Here is a 26,567-nt window from a genome sequence, read left to right as displayed (position 1 = left end):
CGAGAAGCCTCAATGTGTCGGTTTTCATTCCTTCTACATAGAGTGAGAAATAGGACCACAGGACCCAAGAAACACTTCGAGGAACCCAGTTTGAGAAACCATCATCTACGCCAATAAGTGTTCATCTCAAACAACATCTGTCGTCTCCACAGTGCCTCAAGGTGCTGTTTTCAGACACTCATTTTTCAAAATTTAAATTACTGGCCTGTCGTACAACTTGTACCGTAATATTTGTTTGTTCGCAGATGACTGAGCCATCTACTGCCAGTTCCATAGCAGTACCAACACTAAGCCCGAAAAATGATATTTGTTTATCACAATGAGTCCTGGTGCGATAAGAGGTTACTGACTGTCAACACTAACAAAATATCATTACCATACTTGACAACCTGAAGAATTTCGAACCTGCAAAAACATACCAGGGTGGAAGGGTATTTAGCAAATTCTACTTTTTTAGACTTGAAGAGACTTAGTTTTGGTAAACTGCTGAAAAAAAAAAAAACATTTGGTGGCCAAAGGAGCTTCACTCATCAATCTCCTAAACGACAGTTGAGTTATTTTCGCCTGAGGCACGAAACAGACACAGGAGATGGTAACAGAAAAAAAAAAGGAAGGCCGATATGAAAAGCTGATCTCATGAACAAACGTATACAGTGAAAGCTCGTTAATCACAACTCGTTAATTCGAAATTTTGGATAATTCGAAATAGTCATCGTGGTCTGGTCCGCAGTGCATAGAAGTCTATGCGCGTAACAGCTTGTTAATTCACTCAAAAATTGGCGCCGCCACCCATAATTCGAACTGCGCGCCGCCAAGCGGCGCTGTTAAAAACCATCGTTGGAAGCTTTCACGGCAGAACGATAGATGGCACAACCATCGGGGCGCCGCTAGGATGCTGGAACAAGTACTAAACAGTCTTTCCTGTCGCGACTCCTTCGAGGAACGACGTTTTAGTGTTATCGACCACGGTTTCGTGTTGCATTTCGTGAGCCCTCGTTTTGCACGCCGCTTGTTGTGAGCTTGTGTCCGTGAGATGTGTTCGCGTGGGAAATACTGTGCCAAGACGGTGAAGGAGAAAGTGGCTATTTTACGCGAGGTGGATGAACGGAAGGCCAGCAAAGTGGAAATCGCGAAAAAGCACGGGATTCCACCAAGCACGTTGTCGACGTACGTCCGAAATAGGAAGGCCATCGAGGATGCCTATGAAGCCGAAGATTTTGCCAGCAACAGAAAAAGGCTTCGGTTAGCCAAGTATCCGGAAATTGAGACCGCTGTGATCACGTGGGTGAAAGAAATGAGAAGCGCTGACATTCCACTGAGCGGCCCAATTATCATGGCGAAGGCGGCCGATTTCGCCCTGCGCTTGAATGTGGAAGATTTTGTCGCCTCCGAAGGATGGTTTCACCGCTTTAGAGACAGACATAATCTTGTCTTCCGGGTGTTGTCTGGAGAAGCCAAAGAAGTGGATGCAGAAACTTGTGCCACGTGGCGAAGCGGTGCTCTGCAGCAGTACTTAGAAAGCTACTCGACACATGATATATTCAATGCTGATGAGACGGCTTTGTTTTATAAGCTCCAGCCCGACAGAACAGTAACATTTAAAGGGGACGGCTGCGCTGGCGGCAAGCGAAGCAAAGAGCGGATTACTGTTCTGGTCGCCGCTAATATGACCGGGACGGAGAAGGTCCCTCTTTTTGTTGTCGGCAAGGCACATAAGCCTAGATGTTTCAAGAACATTAGGACGTTGCCGACGGAATACTCCGCCAACAGCAAGGCGTGGATGACGGGCGAATTGTTTAAAAAATGGCTCTTGAAATTCGATCGGAGGATGGAGCTAGGGAAGCGTCAAGTTCTCCTCATTGTGGATAACTGCTCGGCACACAAAGTCGACGCCGAGCTGAAAGCCACAAGGCTCGTCTTTTTGCCCGCCAACACGACTGCGGCCTTGCAGCCGATGGATCAGGGGGTGATCAGAAACATCAAATGTTTGTATAGGCGCCACATGATCGAGCGCATGACTTTGTGCACTGGAAACCAGAAGACCAGCACCATCACATTGCTCACAGCAATGCACATGTTGGTGCGTGCATGGGAGCAGGTCACGCCGTCCACAATTGCAAACTGCTTCCACCACTGTGGCTTTGCTGCCGGAAGTATGAAAGAAAGTGGCGACGATGGGAGTCCGGAGCCTCTGCCTGCGGCTGTGCGTGCTGTGCTGCAGGACGTCAGTTTTGATGATTACGTTGGAGTAGACAGCGATGCAGCAGTGTGTGGTGCCCTAAGTGATGAGGACATTGTCGCTGAAATTGTTGGGGAGCAGTCTGTCCCAGAAGAGGCAGAAGACGAGGACGACGACGAGGAGCAAGAGCCTGTGCGTCCATCCGCGGCAGAAGTTATGGGAGCGCTGAATGTCGCGCGCCTTTTCTTCAGCTTTGAAGAAGGGGAAGAAGACTCCCTGCGTCGCATTCGCATGCTAGAAGACCGAGTGAGTACGGTAGCCCTCGGAGAGAAGAAGCAGAAGATGATAACAGACTTTTTTGCTAAATAAATGTTTTTCGTGCCCTCCGGGCATCAAACGCCTTCATTTTTGCTCACTTTCATTAGTTCGAATTTTGGTTAATTCGAACTGGCCTGGCAGCCCCGTGGAATTTGAATTAACGAGCTTTCAGGGAACAGACATGGCGACAGGAACACAGTAACACCTATACTGCGACAGGTTTATGGAGATAGTTATCAAGTATTGGGATATGAATTCGTATCACCTCAGGTAGAAAATAAGAATCACAATAATGCTGCAGCCGCTGCTGATTATTTTTTCTAAAATTTGCTGCAACATTCATAAGTATCACAAGGCGAGTTGAAATTTGCACACATTATGTAAAATGGAAGAGTTGGCTTGTATGCATCAGTATCTTTCCAACGAAGGTACTGTTAGCCATTACCTAATTATGAAATTTTCAATTTGGTTATCTCCACTGTTCTCTTGTGCAAATGTCTAGGCACTCATACAACCTTTGACCTTTTTTGGTCAATGCCTTGTTTCCCTCTGCCATCATTTAACTCTATTTAGCTCTTGTCTGACCAAAATTCCAGTGTGCATGTGCAGTTTGGGACCAACATGAGCCATTATTTTCCCAACACTCTTGAATCAGCATGGAAACGAGCTGTCTGGTTTATGTGCTCAAACTTCAGCCTGCTCTCATTCAGCATAACATTTCAAGACTCTGGCTTTTCTAAAGTTTTATTATTCACAGCTATCCAACTCTACAGTCCCCTCCTCTTACTGGATTTTGCAACATATCATTCAAAATATAAAAAAGCTGCATGTGCATAATACTGTGCATCTCTTCTTGGTTTTCATACAGACTGTGAAAGAGGGGAATGATTTATCTTCCCACCGAAGGCGTGCTCTGGTCTAACGACCAACACCTGAAGAAGACCATTAAAAACCATCTACTGATTCTATAATGCCATCCCTTATGTAATATCCCACACCTTCTGAGCACTTCTAAATAAACAAACGCTCGGAAGCTTGTTTAGATAGATAAACTAGGGAATGCAAATACCAAATCATTAGCAGCAAAGTTAAAGCACTAAAGAAACAGCAATAGTTTCGAGCATCAGCACAGGCAGCCCAAAGTAAAAATAAAAATAAAAAGTGCTTTTCACCAGCACAGGCAAGAAAGGAAACAGAATTATTGCACACAAATTTTGTATATCTTTATTAGGCCCATAAGGCTTGCCCAGCATTTGGTAAGATATGAAAAAGGAGAACAATGTAGTACAAAATTACAGTAACAAATAATGTCTTGTAGGCTAATGACCAAGGCACATTCACTGCATTGCATGAGATTATGTTACGAGGTATTATGTCATGAGATTATTACTAAATGGTAAAGGGGCAGTGTGAAACACAAAATTAATAGTAAAAACTCTATTTGCAAACTATTTGTGATTTCAAATATTCACACTCCGCTAAAAGCAGACCAAAAAGTAAAACCAAAGAGCAGCATCAACCACCACTGACCTCCATTCACCGGAAGAGGCAGCATTAGCATCTGTGATGACATCCTCCCGTAGACCTTGTGAATCAGATGTTTTCGGAGACTCATGACGCAGTGGAGCCATAGAGCCCTGTATCTGCGACCACTGGTCTGAAGCCGTTTCTGCAAACTGGAGGGCCTGGTCCACTTTGCACGCACTCAGGTTCACCCGTAGAGGACGGCCAATCTTCACACACAGAGTCACTGAGGGAAGCATTAGGAGGACGCCAAAGAAAAAGCTTGCTGATGATATCTACTCTCGATGCTAAGCTGAACTAATCATAATCAGCCTTTAAGAATATGTTTCTTTTACACGGCTAGCATTTTCTGGACAGTGCGTTCCCTGATAATTATTGGCTGGCTGCAGGGCAGCTGGCCAGCGAAACTTGTATGCGCCTTGTCTAAAGTACGGTGCACAGTTCACTCTCAGTACATTTTTACTACGAGAGACATTACCAACGGCTTGCTTTAGTGCCTACCAGCCAAGAAATTGCACAGGAGGGAATTAAGCAGAATCGAATCAGAAAATAAAATAAAAAGCAAGAGAAAGTAGGGCAGTGAAATAGTCACATGCTAGAAGCCACACTAAGTTCATGGCAGTGATCCAGGCTGTGCCATTTATTTATTTCCACTTCACAGTACTGCGGGCCATCCTGGTTCAAGCAGGAGAGGAGTGCAACAAATAAAAGTGTTAAATCGGAGCTAGTCACAAGCACTACGACCTACCAACCGCCTGCATTGCAAAAAAGTAAAAACAAGCAAAATGTAACAATTTAGGAAAACAGGTACACTCCTAGAATGCCAAATACAAATCATCAAATACAAGTTAGGGAAGAAAATCCCACCAAATAGTGAAGAAAAAAAAAAAGTTTCCCTAAGTGCATTAGCTTCTGTGAAAGTTGGCTGCCACAGTTAAGCGTAGCAAATTGTTTGTGCTGTAAACAGTTTTAGCTGTTACAGCTTCAAACGATCTAACCGTGATTCATTTTCATTGCATGAGCGTACAAGATGAGCAGCCAAAAAATTATCATGCATCAACTAAGAGGGCTGCTGAGTGGCATGTCTTACCCTGGGGCATGAGGAAGCCATGAAGAGAGAGGGTGAACAGGGATGGTGGAATTCCCGTTTTAGGATGCGGCTCTCCAGGCCTTGTCTCGAGCCACGGCTCCATGAAGGTGCCAGGGCTTGAGAGCTCCGACAGGCATCGACCTGCCGAGATAGTTCACTATGCATCGTCCCTCGACGCTTGTAACAGCCCAAATCCATAGCCCTTAATCATAAGTGCAAAACAACGTCTCTCCATGAAAAAACAGCACAATGAATATACTATGCAGCTGAAACACCTGGTTAAAAATTGCAAAAGGGTTTAGCGGGGGAATGCAGTTGATCCCGGATATACTGAACCTTGTCATATCGAAATATTGAAAATTGCCGGGTCAACTGCACTGCCTTGGGCACCTACTGGTAGGGCTAATGGTGTAAAACCGCTAGACGAGGTGAACGCCGATTTCATATGAAAGTGGTCTTCGGATGCGAGTGTCAACGGCACTTATGCCGCACGGCATGAGAGGCGAGTAGCGCGAGCTCCGATCTGTCCCTGCCAAATATTTCCATGGAGCGGCATGTGGAGGTGCGCCCTGTGTGCCCCTCTTTTGACGCTTGGAACCCACGCCGAGCAGTGGGCTGCCAGTATGCCGGCGTGCAGCACCTCGCTGCAGGAAGCGTGCCACTTGCGAAAGTATACCATACACACACCTGTATTGCAAAGGAGTTTATCTGTAGGCATGCTTTATATATTGAATGATCAATATATCAAAATATTTGGCGATTCCTCTCGAATTCAATATATCTGGGAACTGTTGCATCTTGGTCCCCGAGTACTGAAACAACTGCAGGGATTTTTTGACACACCTTGCTGACAGTGGTTTAGTTTAGCCTCCATGTAGAATGCTGCGTTTGCTTGTTATAGGCACACAATCGATTCGGTGGAACCTCGTAACACACATGGAAATACCCCTTGAGCTTGAACAATGACATCGTACGTTTGCAATCCATGACCTAAAATGCAAAGTGAATTATCAAAAGTAAAACTACATGGCGGGTTGTGTCTGTAATTGAATGATAGTTGCAAATAAATGCAAGAAAGAAATAAAGAAAAACAAATTACTTTAAAACCAGGGTTGGTGCCTATGGGGGAACGAATCTGATGACTTGTAATGAAGAACAGATTAGCGAAGAAGGATATAAAAAGGGCGCTCAAGAGAGACCACACAAGCACAAAGAAAACACTGACCAAGCAAGAAAATAAAGCAAAGCAGATTTAGCTACCTAACTGAGGAAAACGGAGGCATTAGAGAGACAGAGTGGAAAAAGAGAGATGTGGCCGTTTCAAGCATGCATGCAAGGAGAGTAGTGGTGAGAGTGTAAGGTCATCGTCTAATGCTCGCGCCAAGGGCACCCTTTATGTGCTTGCTTGTACCTTCCTCCTCGCATTCATGCGTCATTAAACGCATGAAGAGCAAGCCATCCACATTGGCTTGCTCTGCAGGCGGGCATCTTCCCCACGCTCTCCGTAGTCTGTGGTGCTTCTTTCAAACACAGCGGGGTATCCCTTACAGCTATAACGTCGGGCCAACATGCGCAATGTTTTGAAGAAACATGTGCGTTCTTAGAGTAAGTCTTGATTCTGTCCGCAACATGACAGAACTGCTGAAGTACGGTTCAAATGCATGTGGCCGTGTCGACGCTGTAGGGTACAATGTGAAGAGACTCCTGTGTGCTTTTTGTGGTCGTGTTCAAGCATTTGCATTATCACATCTAAGAAGTAATATCTATGCCAAAAATTTTTTAGCCTCTTCTCTCGCAAATTCAGCCTTTAAAGGGAGAGATCTCGGAGTTGCCACAGTCTATTTATAATGCCTTCAGTGTGGTTCGCCCTGGACAATGTTTCGTGTATTAATGTGCATACCGAATAATACATGTAATAAAAATGCTAATATATTTAAAATAAACGCCTACGCAATGTCTCTTCTTGAAGTGGACTGTTATTCAACTTCCGAAGAGAGACAGAGAGACCGAATAAAGCTCACCCGCTGCTCGGAACCCTGTGGGCACACCGCCGACTTGGATGTCGAAGCATGACATTTCGGCCCGCTGTTCCGTGGAGGAGCAGGACAGGAATGCATGAGGCTGAAGCACGACTAGGCGAGCCAAGGGCACCACCTTGCCACTGCTTCGCGAACCCTGGTGGGAACTGGTGCCAAGGTCATCACCCGTGCGACTGTCCGAGTCTTCCGAGGCATCGTACCTGCCGTAAGCACAGAAACGAGCGACTGTTTTTGTGAATGAAAGCCAGAAAATCTGGTGGCAGTGCAAAAGAGTGTCCCAAGGCAGCTCTTGTACATCATTAACACTTCCAGTAGGTGAGAGCCAAAAGAAACACTATATGATCGCCGAAGTTACATGAGCCTTTTGTTATCCACTTTTTTTTTGTGTGAATATAAGGTTAGAGGTTGTCATCACTGCATTCTTTTCATCAACAGGCCTTTCCATCTACAAATCTGTGCCCTGTGGGACATCTCGCTAGGTGTTTATGGTTTGGTTTGTGGGGTTTAAAGCCCCGAGAGACTTAGGCTATGAAAGATGCTATAGTGGAGGGTTCCAGAAAATGCGATCTTTAACATGCCCTGACATCGCGCAGCACACAGGCACATTACTTTTCACCTCCACTGAAAAGCGGCCATCGCGGCCGGGATTCAACCCCACATCCTTGGGTACAGCAGTCGATCACCCTAACCACTGCGCCACTATGGCAGGCTAAAGTTAGGCGCTTTAGGCATGAAATGCTTTTAGCTCCGGTTAACGGCGACCTTGAGGGGACATTGAAATAACACTGACAGCCAACATCCGGGCACCGATTCTCCTCCATCTGGACACTGATTTCTTTTCATCTGGGCACTGAAACGAGAACATCCGAGCACCGAACGAGACTTCACGAGACAAGTTTGCTCTCTCAGGCTTCCGCGCCCTCCCCAAGGATGGCGCCACAGTAGCACACACTCGCGCGCAGAATGCTGCCCGATGGCAGTGGTCGAGGCAGCAACAGCTCGAAAAGCATTCGGAAATTCAGAATTAAGTCTGTCACTTTGTTCCATCATCAGCTCAGGGCGTTTCTCTCTCTAGCAGATTTGTATGAATGCTCGGGGAGCACCCGTATCCACTGCTTCTCCTACCTTCTTTTCAGGCCAGTGTCTCTTTATGGCCGCGTATGCACCTGCACCATTCCGCATTTCCCTGCTGCCATCGTCAGAGCTGCTTGAGGCGAGCAATGGAGCCTGATGAAATCAGAGGTAGGTAGTATCTTGCAAAAAGCAAGATCTTTGTGACACCATGGACCACAACTGCCTGCCTAAGACTGCACAATCAGGTGATTGCTTTGACACAAGAAAATGCTACGAGAATGACTGAGCACGTAGCATTGTTGGCAGAAGAAAAGCTCAGTGTGCTGCGCTATTCCCTAGACCCATTTCGAAATCGTGGCTAGTGCCATCACCAACCAATGTGCTATGCGCGTAACCATTTTATGCTTACGTCTACTCTCAATTACGGGAGAGGCATAATTCTTTTTCACAGCTCCCAATGAATCTTCACGCAATCGTCTGTGCATACTATAATGGTAATGGCTTTATAGCTATCCCCGTAAGACCTAATAGTTATACTGAAAAAAAAAAAAAAAAAATTCCACCTTTTTAGTTTCATCCTGAACCTTGAGTTCAGCCTCGACAAAATGTGGCAGGTATATCGGTCATTCATTCCATAGGCACGACAAAGAACGTGCTTAAACATTTTGTTTTTCTTTTGTGAGACACAAACAGATAGTTTTGGGTTTCTGCAGTGCTGTTGTGTAGGCATCCCTAGACCGAGAACAAATTTTCAAATTGAAGGATCCAAGTATATGCAAGTATAATCTTAGAAGTATATCAATGTAGCTCTTAGAAGTATCTCTTAGAAGTATATCGAAGTATAATCCAAGTATATCCAAGTATAACCACCTGTAGTGTGGTTCTAACAGTGAAAATGGAACAGCAGTAGTAAAAACAGATGAAAGATTCACAGCAAAACTGATCTGAACACGTATACAACACGTAAGAAAAATAATACAGATAAAACACTCAATGTCGACCGCATTTACTACCCTACAAGGCACCAGGACTGCAGTGCTCGGTCTCTTTTTTTTTTTTTTTTTCAATGCTATGCTTTTTGCTTGCCTCCTCCTACACATGGCATTCTTCCCAGCAGCTTGCAATCAGCAGTTGCGAGCTAGCAACACAGCATCTGAAGAACTTGGCTGCTCATAACTGATGTCCACTGGGCAGTTTGCATCATGCAATCAAGCCCTCTATCGAAAACGCACTACTAGCCACTCGCTGCTTAAATAGATGCACTGCTTAAAATGTGATCACAGTCAAGATTTGTGCTGAAAAGCCTACAATCAAGGCTTTGGTAATTAGTGGTTCTTCTGATTTCTTCTTGATTACTATCAGTGAGCAGTGATCTTCAGTGGCGCAAATTATAAGGCATCTTTGAGGGGAACCCTTTCTGGCAGTGACTACTTGATTGTACAATTAATCTTTGAAAAATGGTTTAGTTTGGTTTGTGGGGAACATCCCAAAGCAACTCAGGCTATGAAAGACGCCGTAGTGGAGGACTCCAGAAATTTCGACCACCTGAGGTTCTTTCACGGGCACCTTGCTTTTCACCTTCATCGAAAAGCAGCCGCCGCAGCCGGGATTCGATCCCGCATCTTGGGAACAATAGTCGAGCGTCCTAACCACTACACCACCCCAGCGGGGCTATTTGAGAAATGAAAAAGACCCCTGCACTCCAAGCAATTTAATGCATGCAGTGCTGACAATTAGGGGAGTCCAGACGAGCCCTCAATTGGAAGTATATACGCAGTTTTCAACGTCGTGTAGCTGCCTCAGCAGCCAATGCCAGAAGCTAGCATAGCAGAACAGCTCTGCCAGCCGACTGGCAAAAGTTGAAAAATGAGGCTCACCCAATGTCTTCGTCGTCACTGCAACTGGGTGGCGAATGTGACAGTTTCCTCTTGTCTGCTTCCACTTGGCCGAGGGTCAGCGAGATTGTCGAAGCGGTCAACAAGAGGTCGAAGGGCACAAAGCCGAGCCCCATGCTCGGAGTACCCGCCGCCTGCACGGACTCAACGGCCTCGGAGAGCTCGCTCCCCAAACCGCTGTCTCGACACTCCGGTGCATGACGAAGCGCAGGAAAGATGTGCTTCCCCGTAGGAGTGGTTGCTGCGGCCAGCCTGCCCACAATGCTCAGGTATTGGGAGAAGATCCGGTGCACGAGCGCCACTTGGTCCAGACTGAGGTGGCAGTGCAGGTCCCGCGGTATGCTGGCTTCTACCGAGTGGCCGCAGACAAGAACCTCCTGCGCGGCAAGCGTGCAGTTTGCGTGAGGTACGCCATATGTGTGCAGTAGAATTTTCTTAATTCTTTCAGGCATCGTTTGTCGTTTCAATCCAAAACAAGTAGTTTTTGGCCTAAATACCATATTCATGCCTCAAGAAAGCCACTTCAGTAGTTTTTCAAATGTGAGTTCGCATAGTATGCGATCGTGTACAAAGCACCTTAAAAGGTGGAAGGATCTACTATAATCCAGACATACGGCTTGATTAAGAGTCTACTTGGGGCATATTGGGAGATTTCTCAAAGTTCCAAAGTTAGCATAAATGTCTAGGTCTTGCCACAACATTAAAACATTCATACTCCTGTCCCTATACCAAGTAAAGCCTTATCATCTAGAACTGAAATTGTCAGCGCCTTTCTGTAGCACATCTCTAGTTTTCTAACGACAGTTGTTTCTTCTACACTAAGTAACAGTGCAAAAGAAAAAGTTGATGTCATAAAATATAAAAAACTAACTTCACTATATGTCAGCATTTAATGCTGTGATAATGTCCTGCAAAGAGAAAGCACCATTTTCATGTTTTACGCATTCAAACCAAGACACTCCTAATCCCTCTTTGATGCTGCAGCCAGCATTCTCACCTGGGAGGTTCCATCAGCCATGCTTTCCACAAAGATCATGGCCGGTGCCAGAGTGACATGCAGGTCACAGCAGGAGGTGACAAAGTGCAAAGGCACTGGTGCCTTGGAGGCCCTGGCCAGCACGTGGGCGCCAGGTGGTTGCCGGTTCCACTCAAAGGCTGGGTTCTCGCCCATGAGGGTGGTCACCGGTTGGCCACTACCAGGCCCCAGAGCGGCACCTTCATCCCTGCTGCTCTGACTCACCAGGTCGCACCAGTTCACTGTATTCCAAGAAAGAAGGTGTCACTTTAAGCCCTTACCAGAACCTTAAAATTATTTTAATTTTTTTAATCTACATAGGGTTCAGGCTATTTATGACATGGTTATGTATTTATGTCAAAATGACATAAAAGCTACACATAAATGGACAAACAAGATAGAAAACATTGATAATACCATAGACTATCATTACTACAGTGCCTGTGGTGTGGTTAACGTATCTTCATGTCACATTCATTCATTTTCTTTATGTGCTTACGTTGGCATACAGCAGGCAATGTATATATATAGTGTGAAGAAAGATATGGGCATTTTCTACAAGGCAATAATGAAGAAGACCAGCATTCCTTGCCAGCCACCTTTCCATCTCTCACGGTTACAGCCCGCTCGACTTTGTTGACTACTAGATGTTTTTTTCCCCACTGCTCCGGTGGAACTGAGTGTCACCATGTGAGCCTAAACCCCATGTGACATTTGGTGGAGGTTCAGTTTGACATCCTCCCCTGTCCTGGAATTCCAAAAATGCACGCTTCTGTCTCTCACTATGTCTAAAGACACCATCCCCCACTTCTTCACAGGCCATGATTGTGCAGTCTCCTCAACATGAAGCGCCCTTCCTCGGGCACCTCTCAAGACTCACGTGTGCACAGGAAGAAGGAGGACAGTCGCATGTGGTACTGCCGGTCCTCCAGGTCTGAGCCGACAGCGTTCAGCATCCCCTGTTCCTGTGCCCAGGAGTACAGGTCCTCCCGCAGAGCGCGGCGGCACAGAGGGTTCTCCACCTGTGGGCTCAGGGAGGCCGCCCCAATCTGCACCAGGCAGACGTCTCCACAGCCCGACAGCCTGCACAAGCAGTTTACGAGATATTCCCGTCAAATGGTACCATTTTGTGAAAGGTGTCACACATGACCAAGCCCTTGCACAATTTGTTGCCACACAAAAATGTTGGCCACATTACATCATTGGCAGACCTAGGCTTGATCTTAGAAGCTACGAAAAGCTGTGTCCAAGCTCTACATTTGTTAAGGAGCACCACAGATCTTGCTTCGAAGCCCACCTCTCGGATCCGCTTTCGTCCACAGGGAGGAATATGCGGACAGTTCCCGAAGAGAGGTAAACTAAAGGCAGCGCTCGACTGTTCAGGTCCCAGCCTGCTGGCTTATTGGCTTGGTTCTTGGAGGGGACGCTGATTGAAGGCGTCCACAGAAGTTCGAGAAGGCTTTGGACTGGCACGGCCATGTCTGCCACCACACCAGCGACGCAGGTGTGCAGAACCACGTCCAGAGGGGCCAGCTTCAGGTCCACTTCACTGAGGAAATGTGGCTTGAGGGTCTGCTTCTCGGCCTCTGTCAGAGGTGTGAAGTCTTTTCCTGTATGAAAAAAAAGAAAGGAAATCAACTGTCTCTGAGCCACATTTCGAGTCTTAACCTTGAAATACTCAAATCACACTCAGGAGCTTAGCCTCTTAATTCTGCTGAAATAAGACATCATAGTTAACTGATAACAATGACTTAAGCATGCACATATATTTCTCATAAAATGCTTAATTTGAACATAAGGCTGCTCAAGATTTGGCCATTAGAGATTGCTGTGTAATACAAACTATCAGACAATATGAAATAAAGCTTAAACTGAAAGTGAGAAATTAGAACTTAATTTCTGACATCTGCATTAAACAAAGATGTAAAGAAAAAAAATCTATTTATGCATCCTAGTGTACTGACCATTTACAACAAGTCAGTCGGTGATTAAATAATGCTTATATTTATGAGCTCAACTTTTCCCTCAAGCTATGAATTTCGCAGTAAAGAAAGCAATGAAGACGGCACAACAGTACACTCCACAGATTCAATATAATGTACTGAGCACTTTGCTTCTACCTCTGTTACAAGAGGTCGCACCCAAAGGAAACTACTATTCACTACAAGGGAGTCTTACTGGACTTGTGGATGTTCCTGCGAACATGGGCACACAGGGCGGACGTCCAAGTGAGGTTCAGGAAGTCGGCCTGCTTGTTTTGACTCAGGGAAGACGAGTTGGCCATCACTTTGCCAGTCTGACGGTTCAGTTTCTCAGTACAGCTGAACACCACGCCTTCGTATGGGCCGGCCTCCCAGGACGAAGTAGAGGCTGGGCTGATGTGACAGAAATGTGCATCGAATTTGAGATAAAGATTGGAGAGAACCATCAAAGCATACGGCAACACTTCAGCTACAGCAAAAAAGTGAAATTCTAGAGAGATTGGGAAACGTGGAAAGCACTTTGTGCCTCGGTCCATTCTGAAGCTTTTGTAACCGAATGAAGCATGTCATGTCGGCAAAAGAGACTTCACCATCTGCAGTCATGCAATCTACGGATCATGTGACCAGAGGGTGATACGAGTCGCTTCACAGCCGTTACATCTTCATCCCAAGGGAGAAAAGTCTCAATCCTTTCTCTCCTCCTTTCCAGTTGTTTATTTGTAGGGAGGTGCGAATGTTCAAAATTTCGAATAAGAATGATATACGTTTGTTATTCACTTCGTATTCGATTTGAAAATCTGACATGCAATATTCTACAATTTTCAAATTCACTGCAGATTTCACGCTTCACAGCAGTACTTTGAGCACCTGAACTATGCAGTGAAGCATCCTCAGAATGCGACGGGGCCTTTTTGCAAAAAGCGCCTTCCTGACAGGGTGCGCAAAGTGATGCACACCGGGAAAAAGATTTTGTTCTTATTTTAGTTTCGTCTCAAATGCGGACAATTATCGTGCATGTGATGTGTTCATCAGAGACAATTACTGTGACGCTAACGGTTATCGGAAGTTTTTTCAGGCCCATTCGGTAATTCGATCTTTCGGTTCAAACAGGAAATTTCAATATTCGCACATATCTATTATCAATATATATATATACATATATGTATATTTTTTGCTTCACTGCAATGCACTCCGAAGAGTTGTTTCACAGAGCTGCGCAATTCATAAATGCACAAGCATGCCTAAGGAAACTGCAATGCAAACCATTTCTGGAAGCAGCTGATGTTGAAGGAGGACATCTTCAGCTTGACTTTTGAGTACACTTCCTGGACGTCCAGAGAAGCAGTCACATCTTCCGCCTCCAGCTGGAGCCACACATCTGACATGGGCAGGAAGAACAGTCACAAGCAGTTTAGAGGCCACAGCTAAACATCTACTGTTCAGTTCAGTTCAGTCGTTCAGTCGTGTCCGACTCTTCGTGACCCTATAGACCATATCACGCCACACTTTCCGGTCTCTCACTGTCTTCCTAACATCACATAACTTCATCTGCAGTGCCTTGAGGATGCCATCTAACCATCGCATTCGCTGCTTACCCCTTCTCCGGTGACCCTCAACCTTTCCCAACATCAAATCTTTCTCCAGCAACTCCTCTCTTATCATCAAATGACCAAAGTAGCTGAGCTTTAACTTTAGAATTTGACCCTCCAATGAGCAGTCAGGGTTTATGGTCGACAATATCGACTGATCTGATCTTCTGGCCGTCCAAGGAACTCAAGAGTCTCCGCCAGCACCCCAATTCAAACGCGTCAAATCTTCGGCGGTCAGCCTTTTTCACAGTCCAACTCTCACATCCATACATCACAACTGGAAAGACAGTACTGACACTATATCTGTACCGCCATGAATTAGCAGAGACAACACTACGAAAAGCAGTCTTAGCATCTGTCAGGAGTGAACCGTTCAGAAAATGAAAAGGAAAGCTCACTTCGCACTGGGTGCTTCAAACGTGGAGCTTCGCAATAATAAGCTCATTTGTTCCTAATGTACTGAGATGTTCGTTAACCAAACCTCACATGCATGAACCGTTTTTGCATTCACGTTTCTCTAGGTTGCCACAAGTACAAAGACCTCTCCACGGTGGTGCAGTGGTTGGGGCGCTTGGCTGCTGTGCTCAACGATGCGGGATTGAATGCCAGCCACAATGAATACTTTTCAACCGGGTCGAAAAGCTAGGCGCCAGTGTGCTGTGCGACCTCGGTGCACGTTAAAGAATCCCAGGTGGTCAAAATTTCCGGAGCCCTCCACTACGGCACCTTTTTTCATAGCCTGAGTCACTCTGGGACGTTAAACCTCATAAACCAGAAAAAAAAAATTAAAAAAAAAATGCCGTTAGCATGCATTATGAGCAGCAATTTTTTTGTTTTTCAGCAAAGCAATTACTCAGCAGTACATGCTGGATATATCAAACCCAGATAGTACATACAAATATTATTCATATGGCATAGTATCATCCCCTTAAAGGTATGATACAAAAGGATAGCACTATTGTTCACCAAATTTGTCAAAATCAAGTTCAGTGGAACATTCCATATATTGAATGGTGCGCTGCGTCCACGTAAGAGGATTGATTCCATTCTCTCAACAGTAGAGTTCTATGAGCGGTGTCATCTCGAGAAAAATAGCAGAAATATAGTTAAAATGAAAAAGGGGGCAATTAAAGCCCACATTTTTCGTTGCTTTTGTGGCGCAATGGATCAATGATGCGTTTTCGAATGCCAAAACAACAGTTTGAATCCACTTAGCATGACTTTAAAAAAAAAAAAATTAGTAACATATTTCATGCGGTGCGTTCCCCTTTAGGTTGCATTATGTGATGTTCTTTTAATATAAATAGCTGTAAAATCAGCTGTGTGCAAGCTGGGAGGCAACATCAAATGCTGTGATACAGTCGAGCCCACTTATAACAATATTCAAGTGCCACAAAATTTCCATTGTTATAACCGATAATTGTTATAAACGGTTTGCACGAAAAAAAAGGATAACAACTGCAGAGAGGAGTCACAGACGGCAAGTGACATGCGAGCTCCGCTGAGACATCGTTTTGGAGGCCCCGAAAGGGGTCTTGTAAAAAATACGAGAAGGTTGCCGCGGCTGCCCCTCAGCTTGAGAAATCCCGAAGTAACGCTGGGGTGAAGAGAGGTAGAGAGAGAAAAAGACGAAACTTTTATTTAAAAGCAGAGGAGATTGGAGCATGCAGGCCCCAAGGGTGAAATCACCGCAAGCATCTCACCACGTACATCTCACTGGCTTGCACGAGAAAACCCCATGTCCGTTAACCTTGCTTGCCTCACGTGAAGCGTGTCGACATACTTTTCCATGGCATCTAGGTACACCACGTAGTGCAGCGGAAGGTCCCTCGCGAAAGCAAAGCCCCAGAGGGACTGAATCAACTGCAGGGCCTCTTGCGAGAACAACGTTGAGGCAGCCTGCCCTACCGCGTCATCGTCGCTGTCGTCGCCGTCACTTCCGTCGTCAGGCGCCTTGTCGAATGCGTTTGCACCCACTGTCAAGCGAAGACTTTTCTTTGTCGAACTTCTCAGAGGAGCGAATGATCGTCAACACCGTTGGTTGCGATAGTGCGTACTCCTTCGCGATATTGCACTTGTCGTCTCCAAACCGATAGCCGTGCCGTGCGCTTTCTTTTCACCGGCAATGTTGTCCGATAATCAGCGGATGGATCAGCCATCTTACGTTTCGGCGGCGATTCAAACGAGACGAAGAAACCGCGTGGCCAGGAATGACTTCGACGCAATCAACTTGCACAAACAACCAAATCCGTTTGCAGAACTGTGCAAATGAGGGGTCAGCGGGTGAGTGAGCAGATCAGCGGATCAGCGCTGTCGGCGCGTTGGCGAAGTCTATTTGTGTTTCGGAGGGTGGCGCAGCGCAGAGCTATGGGCGCAGTCCATTTGTGTTCCGAGGGGTGGAAGGGCAGCGGGAGAAGGGTGCGCGGGCTTACAATGCGGAGAAGGCCAGAAAACAGGTTCTATTGTGTGAGCGCGCGGCGGGGAGGGAGCAGCAGCTGGTATTTCTTTCTTTTTTTTTTTTCTTTTCAAGGATTTCGCATTCAACTACCTTTTGACACGATAACTTAGGAGCGAGACTTCATTGTTATAACCGATAATGTGGCAAGGGGGCATTGTAGTAAGCGGGTTATTTTACCATTGAAAACATACAAAAGTGCACGGTGCAGCAGGTTTTCATTGTTGTAACCGATACATTGTTAAAACCGGTATCGTTATAAGTGGACTCGACTGTATAATAATAATTATAATTGGTTTGCAGGAAAGGAAAGGCGCAGTATCTGTCACATTTGTTTCTGTGGACGCCTGCCTACGCTCGCCCTATTTAATTTTGTAATTATTTGAGTAACTATTTCCTGCCTTCAATGGGTGTGCGCTACCTTTAGGCTGCATTCAAAGACATTTCTGTGCCAGAATTGCTGTTTGACTTGCCAAGAGACAACCAGTGAGAAAGAAGAAGTTCCAGGATCCTACTGTTGAGAGATCAGAATTGCGCGTGTAAGAGGTGTTTCTCCTAATTGCACTGCCCCAGGCACTTCAGTGCGCGCAAAGCCGAATGATTTACGTGGCTTTGGGGACCTGCTGGCCATGCCGCTGTAAAACTGCGTGAGGGGGGTGAACTTGGAACATGCTGTCAGGCACATTTTTTTCAGCTCTTAGCCTATGGTCAGCGATGCTTTCTTTTCAAGCGGCAGTTTTGAAAATAAGCATGTTTAACATCCCCATTCCTTCTTACAGCAACCCTCATATTTGCACCAAGTGCGAATACTCCCATTTGCATAAAATGTCCAGAGACAACCCACACAGCTGCCAACGGCTACTACTTTCCAATGAAAGTGAAAAGCAAGGAGCCTGTTTACTGTACAATGCCGGTGCACATCAAATAACCCTAGGTGCTTGAAATTTCCAGAGCCCTCCACTAGGGTGTCTCTCACAGCCAGAGTCCTTTTATGGCGTTATATGCCCCCATAAACCAAACCAAGGCTATCAAGACAAGCAGGCAATGACTCACATTTAGCCAGCGAATCATCTCCACTCTTGCCAAAAAGGTTGACTCCAACCTTGGGCAGTGTCCACTGAAGCCACAGTGTCAGGGTGGGGACTTCAAGGGATGACTTGGACAACGGACCAGTGGCGATGACAGGAGCTGTGACATTTTTCTCGCCTGATTCACTCAGGCTTGTGCTCCTGCCCAGGCCCTTCGGTGCCGAGGTCTGCCGCTGGAGGGCCCTCAGGCCCATTGGCTCCGGAACGTTAGGGCCCGGCTGATGAAACCAGGCCATCGTATTTGAGGCATTGCTATACATGGTCGCCAGAAGGAGCAGGACCTGTCTGATCTCATTCAGCTGGAAATGTAACAAGAGCAACAAATGTCAGGGGAATAAAAACTGAAGCCCATCAAGAGTTTCTTTTCACAATCGCCATCGTCATCAGCACAGATAATAGCACGAACAGCAATTGCAGATATATCAACCAGCTTCCCCACATAGTGAGGGCCGTTCCGAATTCTCTTGAGTTGTCCCTTACAATTGCACTCGGCCGGCCCCAAATGTCCCCATCTAAATCATGTAAAAATGGGTTTCAGTTTTGTTTCCCGCAGTACCAGGCAATTATATTGTGGTGCAACTGCCACTGATGCAGTTGCCATCAGTGAAACTTTCCATGCTTGAAAGCAATAAATAAAGGCAGCCTACTGGACCAAGACGTTAATATGCTCGCAGATGTCGAAATGTACCTGAGAGCATAAATAAATACAGAAAATATTTAACCGCAAGATAGGCAACAACAGTCAGTTGTTCAAAGCTTTGAAACACTCGTCATAAAAATTTCAACAAGATTTTGCATTCACACATGCAGCACTATAAAGAGGGAATAAATGTAACAAGAGCAATCCAAAAGAAATTTGTAATTTCTTTACATTTTCAAATTTTAAATACATGAGACTAGGGGTGTGAGAACATTTGAAATTTCGAATACGAATCAAATTTGTTTGTTATCGGTTCACAGTAGAAAAACTGATATTTAGGATTTCCAAATATTCGAGAATTACCGAATTACATTAAAAATCTACAGCAGTTTCCCTGCACTGCGTGCTTCACCCAATGCTTGATTGAGTAGGCCGTGCAGTGAAGCATCCTGAAAACACGGCGGGGCCGTTTTATGAAGAGGGCCTTCCCAACAGTGTGTGCAAAGTGAAGCGCTTGATGCAACAAGGAAAAAACGTCGTTCTTACCACAGTTTCATGTCAAATGCAGACATCAATTGTACAGGTGTTCATCAGATACAATTACTATCATGCAAACGGCTTCCGGCAGTTTTTTCAGGCCCATTCGATAATTCGAGTTTTCGGTTGATTCTCAGAATTTTTCTAGTCCATTGGAGGCTGAAATAATGCTAGAGTTTACTGTATTCGGCATATGAGAGCTCCACCAAGTTTCATGCAGACCCTTCCTGCACAAAAAACTGGTACACAAAATCCTGCACAAAATTTATACTGGATATTTCAGTAGGGTATTTCTATACAGTTGTACTTTATTTTATTTGTGAATACCATGTGAATTCTAAAATAAACAAGATGAATAGCTATTTTTTCATTTTCCATTTTTTATAATTATTATTTTTTATTTTTTTTTTTTCACTGATAAGACATTCGATATTTGAAGGCATATTCTTCCCATATTCATATTGAAATCATGCATACTTCAAAATTTCAATATGCACATACTCCTAGAAATTTACAAGTACAACAGTGAGGACACATAGTTTAGATATTTTTAATGCCTGGGCTATGTTGCAAGCGTGACGCAGTATGCATACCTGCTTCTTGGACAGACTCAGATGGAAGGGCTCCACGTCAACGTGGATGCAGAGGCCCAGCTGGGGCGGCTTGTGCTGAGATTCTGAGCTGTGGCTGGAGGTCGTCAGTGCAACCGTGCACGACAGGGAGGCGGGCTTGAGCATGTGGCGGACGTGCAGGGCGCGAGCCTCAAATGCAGCCCACGAACTCAGCTTCACACACCACGGAAATTTCTCCCCTGAATGGCCACGTTTGAGCAAGCAAATATGGTAAAAACAGCCCACCACAAAGTGATATTCGCAACATTAACAGCACAAAAAGTTTGACTATCTTCTAAAACAGCACAAAATGATGGAAGGACATGCTTCATAGTTATTCCGCTAAGAAACTTGTGGGTCAGTCTGCTGCAAAGCCCTGGTGTTGAAGTGCCTGGTAGTTTTAACAAGGTATAAGAAATAATTACAAGGGCTTTGCCACAATACTGCATGGCCACATCAAGGTAGAAGAGTCAATTATGAAAGCAAGCGATACACCGGCAGAGCACACTGACATGGCTTCCTTTGCTCTCTCACAAGCACCTGCCAACTACTGGCATTTATTTTATTTATTGGATACTTGCATTTTCATATGGCATTAAAGCAAGGGGGTGGGAGGGGGGGGGGGGTACAAACTTAAAAAGGAATTCAAAACAATGTGCATAAACAAAACCACCATGTTTCACAAAGCTTGTGAAACATTATTCACTTAATGCTACTAGCAATGCTACTAGTCGGTCAAAATACAATGTGGGGAAAACAAATGCAGCAATTAAGAAAGAATAAAAAAAGTGCTTCATCGATACAGAGCCAAGGATTCTAGGTTTTTTTGTTTTACTTCAGTCTTTATTTGTTTTGATCGCAAACCCCTGAATAAAATCTGGGGTCTGACAAAGTTCCGCCAAGCGAGAGCATTTGAGCAATAGCTTTTCGTTGTTGCCACAGTTAGCCGTGTGATACTGCCAGGTATGATTAAATAAAAAATAAAGAAAGCTTAAACACATTGTATGCTTTATACAGGGCTGGCAATTCACATGACCAGAAAGTCGATGGCTGTCTGAAGAAACCTAATTCCTCACAACCTAAAACAGTTTGTGTTCTAAACAACAATCTGAACAAGGCAGCTTCCACCTCTTTCCGCACTCCTCTGCCACGGTTATGTTAACTTCCTTTTCTTTGCACAGTCAGCCCTACTGTTCCTAGCATAAACTTTCCCTTGAGTTGGAAATTATACTCTTCCAACAAGTGTGACAACTCTCCACAAAACATTACTGCATACCAGCTCAAGAAATATCCCTACCGTCGGCAGGTCACAAAACTTTGCCAAAGCTGGCATGTAAGTCTGCCCATTTGGTCCTTAAAAGATCTGCTTGGTGATTCGTGTAGCAGTTGCTGATGTGTACGACACCACTGACAGTGCAATCATCTGTCCCAAAAACAAGGCTGATGCAGCTGCTCTACTTAGTGACTGATCTACACTTGTGAGCCACAAGAAGCGATCAAAACCACCTACACCACCACCACTACTGTGCCGATGCCTACCATACTACCGAGCACGCTGCTGCACAAGACCTTCCCCAGCATCCATACGTGCAACGCATGAAGACTGCATTATAGTACCTTGTACCTCCATGCTACAACAATAAAAGGCTGTGTAATGGTTTGAAGTGCCACTTCCAAACTAAGCATCATCTACAATGTCTTCCTGTGTTAAAGGGATGCAATGTAATCTTGAGATAACGGGGTGAAGAATGTGGTTGAACTATTTGTGATCAGGATGACTTTCAGTGCCATCTCTTGCTAAGCAAACAAAGCCAGATGGGGCCACGCTAATCGTCGCTGAAATACCCTATAAACAATTCTCATTGCTGAACAATGCGGCCCCATTGAAAAAATAATGTCTTCTCTCCGTGTTCACCCATAAAATGACACTTAACACAACTCGTTCCGATTTTTGTTCTCAGCAAAATGCAATTTTTTTGTATTTTGTGGCTTTGCTGACTATCATTCAGCAGCAAAAAATGCATTCATTGCTGATAATTTAGAGTTAAAAATACACCAAGACTCCACGATCACTGGCTAAAAGTGAATGCTAGAATGCTCTAACTCCTGAAATCTGTAGCCAGACAGGGAAGCCCTTGACACCGTTGCAGTTGGCAGGCAAAAAAAAAAAAAAAAATAAAGAAAAAGCCTTCATTTCAACATGTCCTGAAAACCCATTTAGCATCTCCTGACAACACTGCTGTTTCTTTACTGCAGCTTTTGGAAGCCCTTTGCTATAAAAAGACAGGCCAGGCACAAGTGAGACCACGTACCAGATGAACTGTCGTGGGTTTCAGGTGGGCCCGGGGTGGCAGACTGCTTGGGACGAGAGTCGGCAGAGACTACATTGGTGGCCGGCAGGAGGGCGCACACCACGGTGCCCTCGTGGCCTCCCTTCACTACTCGACGCCATTGCAGCAGTACACTGGGTACGGGCTCCACCGAGCCGGGCTGTCGGTGCTGCCTCGGAAAGGACAGCAGCATGGGCGAACGGGGGAAGAGCAGGCAGATGTTGGCAATGTCCGCCTGCACGAAGCATTCAGAAGAAACTGATTATAAGGAAAGGAAAGGTACCGTGACCTTGAAGAGCGTAGGAGGAAAAGATGTGCCGCGAGCTGTAGTAACAAGTAATATGTTTTTAAAATGCCACTTTTGAGAATTGATGCCACAGTTGATGACGTCACTTTTTGAGGTGAAGCCATTTTTGGCATGTGGTTTTATGACATGACTGTTTGAGAGATGATGCTGACGCTGCTCTTGGCAGGCACTTCTACAATGCCACTTTATGAGGTGAATCCACTCTTGGCAAGTGGACTTTCTGAGGGACGAAGCCACTTCTGAAAGGTGGTTTTATGATGCATCTTTTTGAAGGATGATGCCACTTTTTGAGGCGGAGCTTTTGGCAGGTGGTTTTCTTTCTTTCTGAGGAAATGCCACTTTTGATTATGCAATTTTTTGAGCTCCCACTACTTTTGGCAGGTTGCGTTCTGACATCACCGTTTGATGAAGCTACTTCTTGAGTAGGTGATGAAATTTTTGGCAGGTGGTTTTATGGTGCCAAATTTTGACATGAGACCACTTTTGGCAGTAGTTTACCCACAAATACCTTCCTCGATCCCTACAGGTAGGTTAATTTTATTAATCCATTATTCTATGTAGAGATAGTGCAGTGGTGAAAAGATCAGACATCTTATGATAGGCAGTGCCTAGTTTCAAAAAGCCATTCACTGCAGTTTTGTTGCAAATCAGATTAGGCATAGTAAAGCCTAGCAGACGGCATGTCACTGCAAAAGCATATGCCGTGTATTCTTGCAGGTAAGCTTATTTATTGGTAAGCTTATTATTACCCTTTACATGTGGAATTATCTATACATATCCAACTACTTTGCAATCCCCTTCGAGTTACGGATATCTAGTTTTGACTGTATTAGATAATTTCACTAAATCAAAATGGTCTAACCCCAGCTAGCATCTTAACAATCCATGCTCAGCAAGACAGGAACGAAAGCCCCAGTGATAATCCACAGCACCTGAACAGAGAAGTTTTTCAAGTGGAGGTAGATGCTGTACAGCCAACTGTGAAAACCCTTGGGCTGCTCTGGTGCCTTGCTGGGGACGGACACATCGCTATTGGTTCGCAGCAGCCTCCGCGGACCAACCAGGTCTGGCGGTGACACCAGGCTGGTTGTGGTGCTCTTTTGGCTACCGCTTGCCGAGCCTCTTGCATCTGTGCAGGCAGGAAGAAACACAGTACGGCATATATGACACTGTACATGCGGTTAACCTGCTCAGCCTAAAACAAGATTGGCCATTAAAAAACAAAGCACAAGTTTTGCGCTCTCAGAATGCACGGCAATTTCTTTTTTAAGCTGAATCAATCCCTTCATGGATCACTGCCTTGTCGTGGCGGAGGGGCTTGCGAAACTCGATGAAGTCGTGAGCTCTGCTGTGTAGGGCCACCCAAGATAGACAGGTCACGGCAGAGAGTTCTGACAAAATGTGATTCACTGGAGAAGGTAATGGCAACCCACTCCAGTATTTCCTGCCAAGAAAACCCTTTGGCCAGTCACAATACCATTATCGATATGGCGCCGGAAGATGAGCCCCCCAGGTTGGAAGGCGTCTCACATGTTACTGGGGATGAACAAAGGGCGATTCCTAGTAGCTCCAGGACGAATGAAGCGGCTGGGCTAAAGCCAAAAGGACGCTCAGTTGTGGATGTGTCGGGAAGCGACCGGAAAGTCCGATGTTGCAAGGAGATATATCACATAGCAACATGGAATGTAAGATCTATGACGCAAGGTAAACTGGATATCGTCAAGCGAGAAATGGACAGATTGAACATTGATATCTTGGGTATCAGCGAGCTCAAGTGGACCGGAATGGGAGAATTGAACTCCGGCGACCATTATGTCTTTTATTGTGGGCACGAGTCCAAGAGAAGGAATGGGGTCGCTCTCATAGTAAACAGAAGAATGGGCAAAGCAGTGCTAGGGTACAACCCCAAAAACGACCGAATGATTTCACTTCGGATCCAAGGTCACCCTTTCAACATAACAGTTTTCCAAGTCTATGCACCGACCACTGCTGCTGAAGAAGCTGACGTAGAGAGATTTTATGCGGACCTACAATGCCTTTTAGACCGCACCCCATCATCAGACGTCGTTTTCCTCATAGGAGACTGGAATGCTAAGGTCGGGAGTGAAGAAATATCCGGAATTACAGGCAAGTTCGGTCTTGGTGAGCCAAATGAAGCGGGGCAGAGGCTAGTAGAGTTCTGTCAAGAAAACAACCTGACCATAGCGAATACTCATTTTCAACAGCACAAGAGGCGCCTGTACACGTGGATTTCACCGGACGGTCTGTACAGGAATCAGATCGATTATATTCTTTGCCGGCAGAGATGGAGAAGCGCTATACAAGCAGTAAAAACAAGGCCTGGGGCCGATTGTGGCACCGATCATCAACTTCTTGTTGCCAAAATTAAGCTTCGATTGAGGAAAACACAGAAAACTAGAAGGCCTTTCAGGTATGATCTGGATCAGATTCCATTAGAATATGCTGTGGAAGTGAGGAATCGATTTCAAGAATTAGATCTAGAAGACAAAGAGCCCGAAGAGATGTGGACTGATGTTCGTGATATAATACAAGAAGTTGCTACTAAGGTAGTTCCAAAGCAAAAGAAATGCAAAAAAGCAAACTGGTTATCTGAAGAGGCTTTGCAAATAGCTGAGGAAAGGAGGATGGCAAAAGGTATGGGGGAAAGAGAAAGATACAAGGTTCTCAATGCGGATTTTCAGAAAATAGCAAGGAGAGATAAGAATGCCTTCCTGAACATACAGTGTCAAGCAGTTGAGGACAACAGCCAATTAAGGAACACAAGAGCTCTGTATAAGACAATCAAAGATATCAAAGGAAGCTTCTGTCCTAAGCTGGGCGTGATAAAGGACAAACGAGGCAAGGACCTCACTGAAGCCTCAGAGATAAATAAGAGGTGGCAGGAATACACAGAAGAACTGTACAAGAAGGACCCGGATGTGCAAACCCAACATAGGACGGTTGTGATTACTGATCTCGAGCCGGGCATCCTGAAGAGTGAAGTTGAATGGGCCTTATAGCCAGCCTTGCTAAGAACAAAGCTAGCGGAATTGATGGTATTCCAGCTGAGTTGCTTCAAAACCTCAACCACGACGCTGTTAACACACTGCATACATTATGTCAAAAGATTTGGACAACCCTGCAGTGGCCACAGGATTGGAGGAGGTCAGTTTACATCCCCATTCCAAAGAAAGGCAGTGCCAAAGAGTGTTCCAACTACCGCACGATCGCGCTTATTTCGCATGCTAGCAAGGTGATGTTAAAAATCCTGCAAGGTAGGCTGCAGCAGTATGTGGATCGGGAGCTTCCGGACGTGCAAGCTGGGTTTCGCAAGGGCAGAGGAACTAGAGACCAAATTGCCAACCTTCGCTGGATCATGGAAAAAGCAAGAGAATTCCAGAAACCCATTTACTTCTGCTTTATTGATTATGCGAAAGCGTTTGACTGCGTAGATCACAGCAGATTGTGGCAAGCTCTCCAAGAGATGGGAGTTCCAATTCACCTCATCTGTCTCCTCAGGAACCTTTATGAAGGGCAAGAGGCCACAGTCAGAACTGGGCATGGTCTTACTGATTGGTTTCCGATTGAGAAAGGGGTGAGGCAAGGCTGCATACTGTCACCCTGCCTATTTAACCTATATGCAGAGTGCATCATGAGGAAGGCCGGTCTGGACGAGTCTTCAGCTGGAGTGAAGATTGCTGGAAAACGTATCAACAACCTTAGATATGCGGATGATACCACTTTAATGGCAGAAAGTGAAGTGGAACTCAAGAGACTTCTGATGCGCGTACAAGAAGAGAGTGAGAAGTTTGGGCTTAAACTGAACATTAAAAAGACGAAGATCATGGCGTCCTGCCCTATCAAGTCCTGGAGCATCAATGGACAAGAAGTGGA

At 45.4% G+C, this 26,567-nt stretch overlaps 1 protein-coding gene across 1 annotated transcript in view; it reads right to left on the bottom strand.

Annotated features, from left to right (window-relative positions):
- Positions 1-26,567, bottom strand: part of Vps13B (vacuolar protein sorting 13B) — a 105,343-nt gene that overhangs the window by 55,460 nt on the left and 23,316 nt on the right. Inside the window, exons 16-28 of the mRNA XM_084582551.1 lie at positions 23,606-23,802; positions 22,349-22,601; positions 20,019-20,236; positions 18,214-18,547; positions 14,380-14,494; positions 13,313-13,509; positions 12,432-12,744; positions 12,015-12,217; positions 11,117-11,376; positions 10,102-10,496; positions 7,133-7,350; positions 5,112-5,252; positions 4,028-4,247 (exon numbers count right to left, since the gene is read on the bottom strand). Coding sequence (XP_084438677.1) covers positions 4,028-4,247; positions 5,112-5,252; positions 7,133-7,350; positions 10,102-10,496; positions 11,117-11,376; positions 12,015-12,217; positions 12,432-12,744; positions 13,313-13,509; positions 14,380-14,494; positions 18,214-18,547; positions 20,019-20,236; positions 22,349-22,601; positions 23,606-23,802 — 3,064 coding nt within the window. The remainder of the gene's footprint in view (positions 1-4,027; positions 4,248-5,111; positions 5,253-7,132; positions 7,351-10,101; positions 10,497-11,116; positions 11,377-12,014; positions 12,218-12,431; positions 12,745-13,312; positions 13,510-14,379; positions 14,495-18,213; positions 18,548-20,018; positions 20,237-22,348; positions 22,602-23,605; positions 23,803-26,567) is intronic.

The sequence above is a fragment of the Amblyomma maculatum genome, chromosome 10 (assembly GCF_055883805.1).
Source record: "Amblyomma maculatum isolate TAMU_Amacu chromosome 10, ASM5588380v1, whole genome shotgun sequence".
Classification (NCBI taxonomy): Eukaryota; Metazoa; Arthropoda; class Arachnida; order Ixodida; family Ixodidae; genus Amblyomma; species Amblyomma maculatum.
This window is presented reverse-complemented; position numbering and strand designations above follow the sequence as displayed.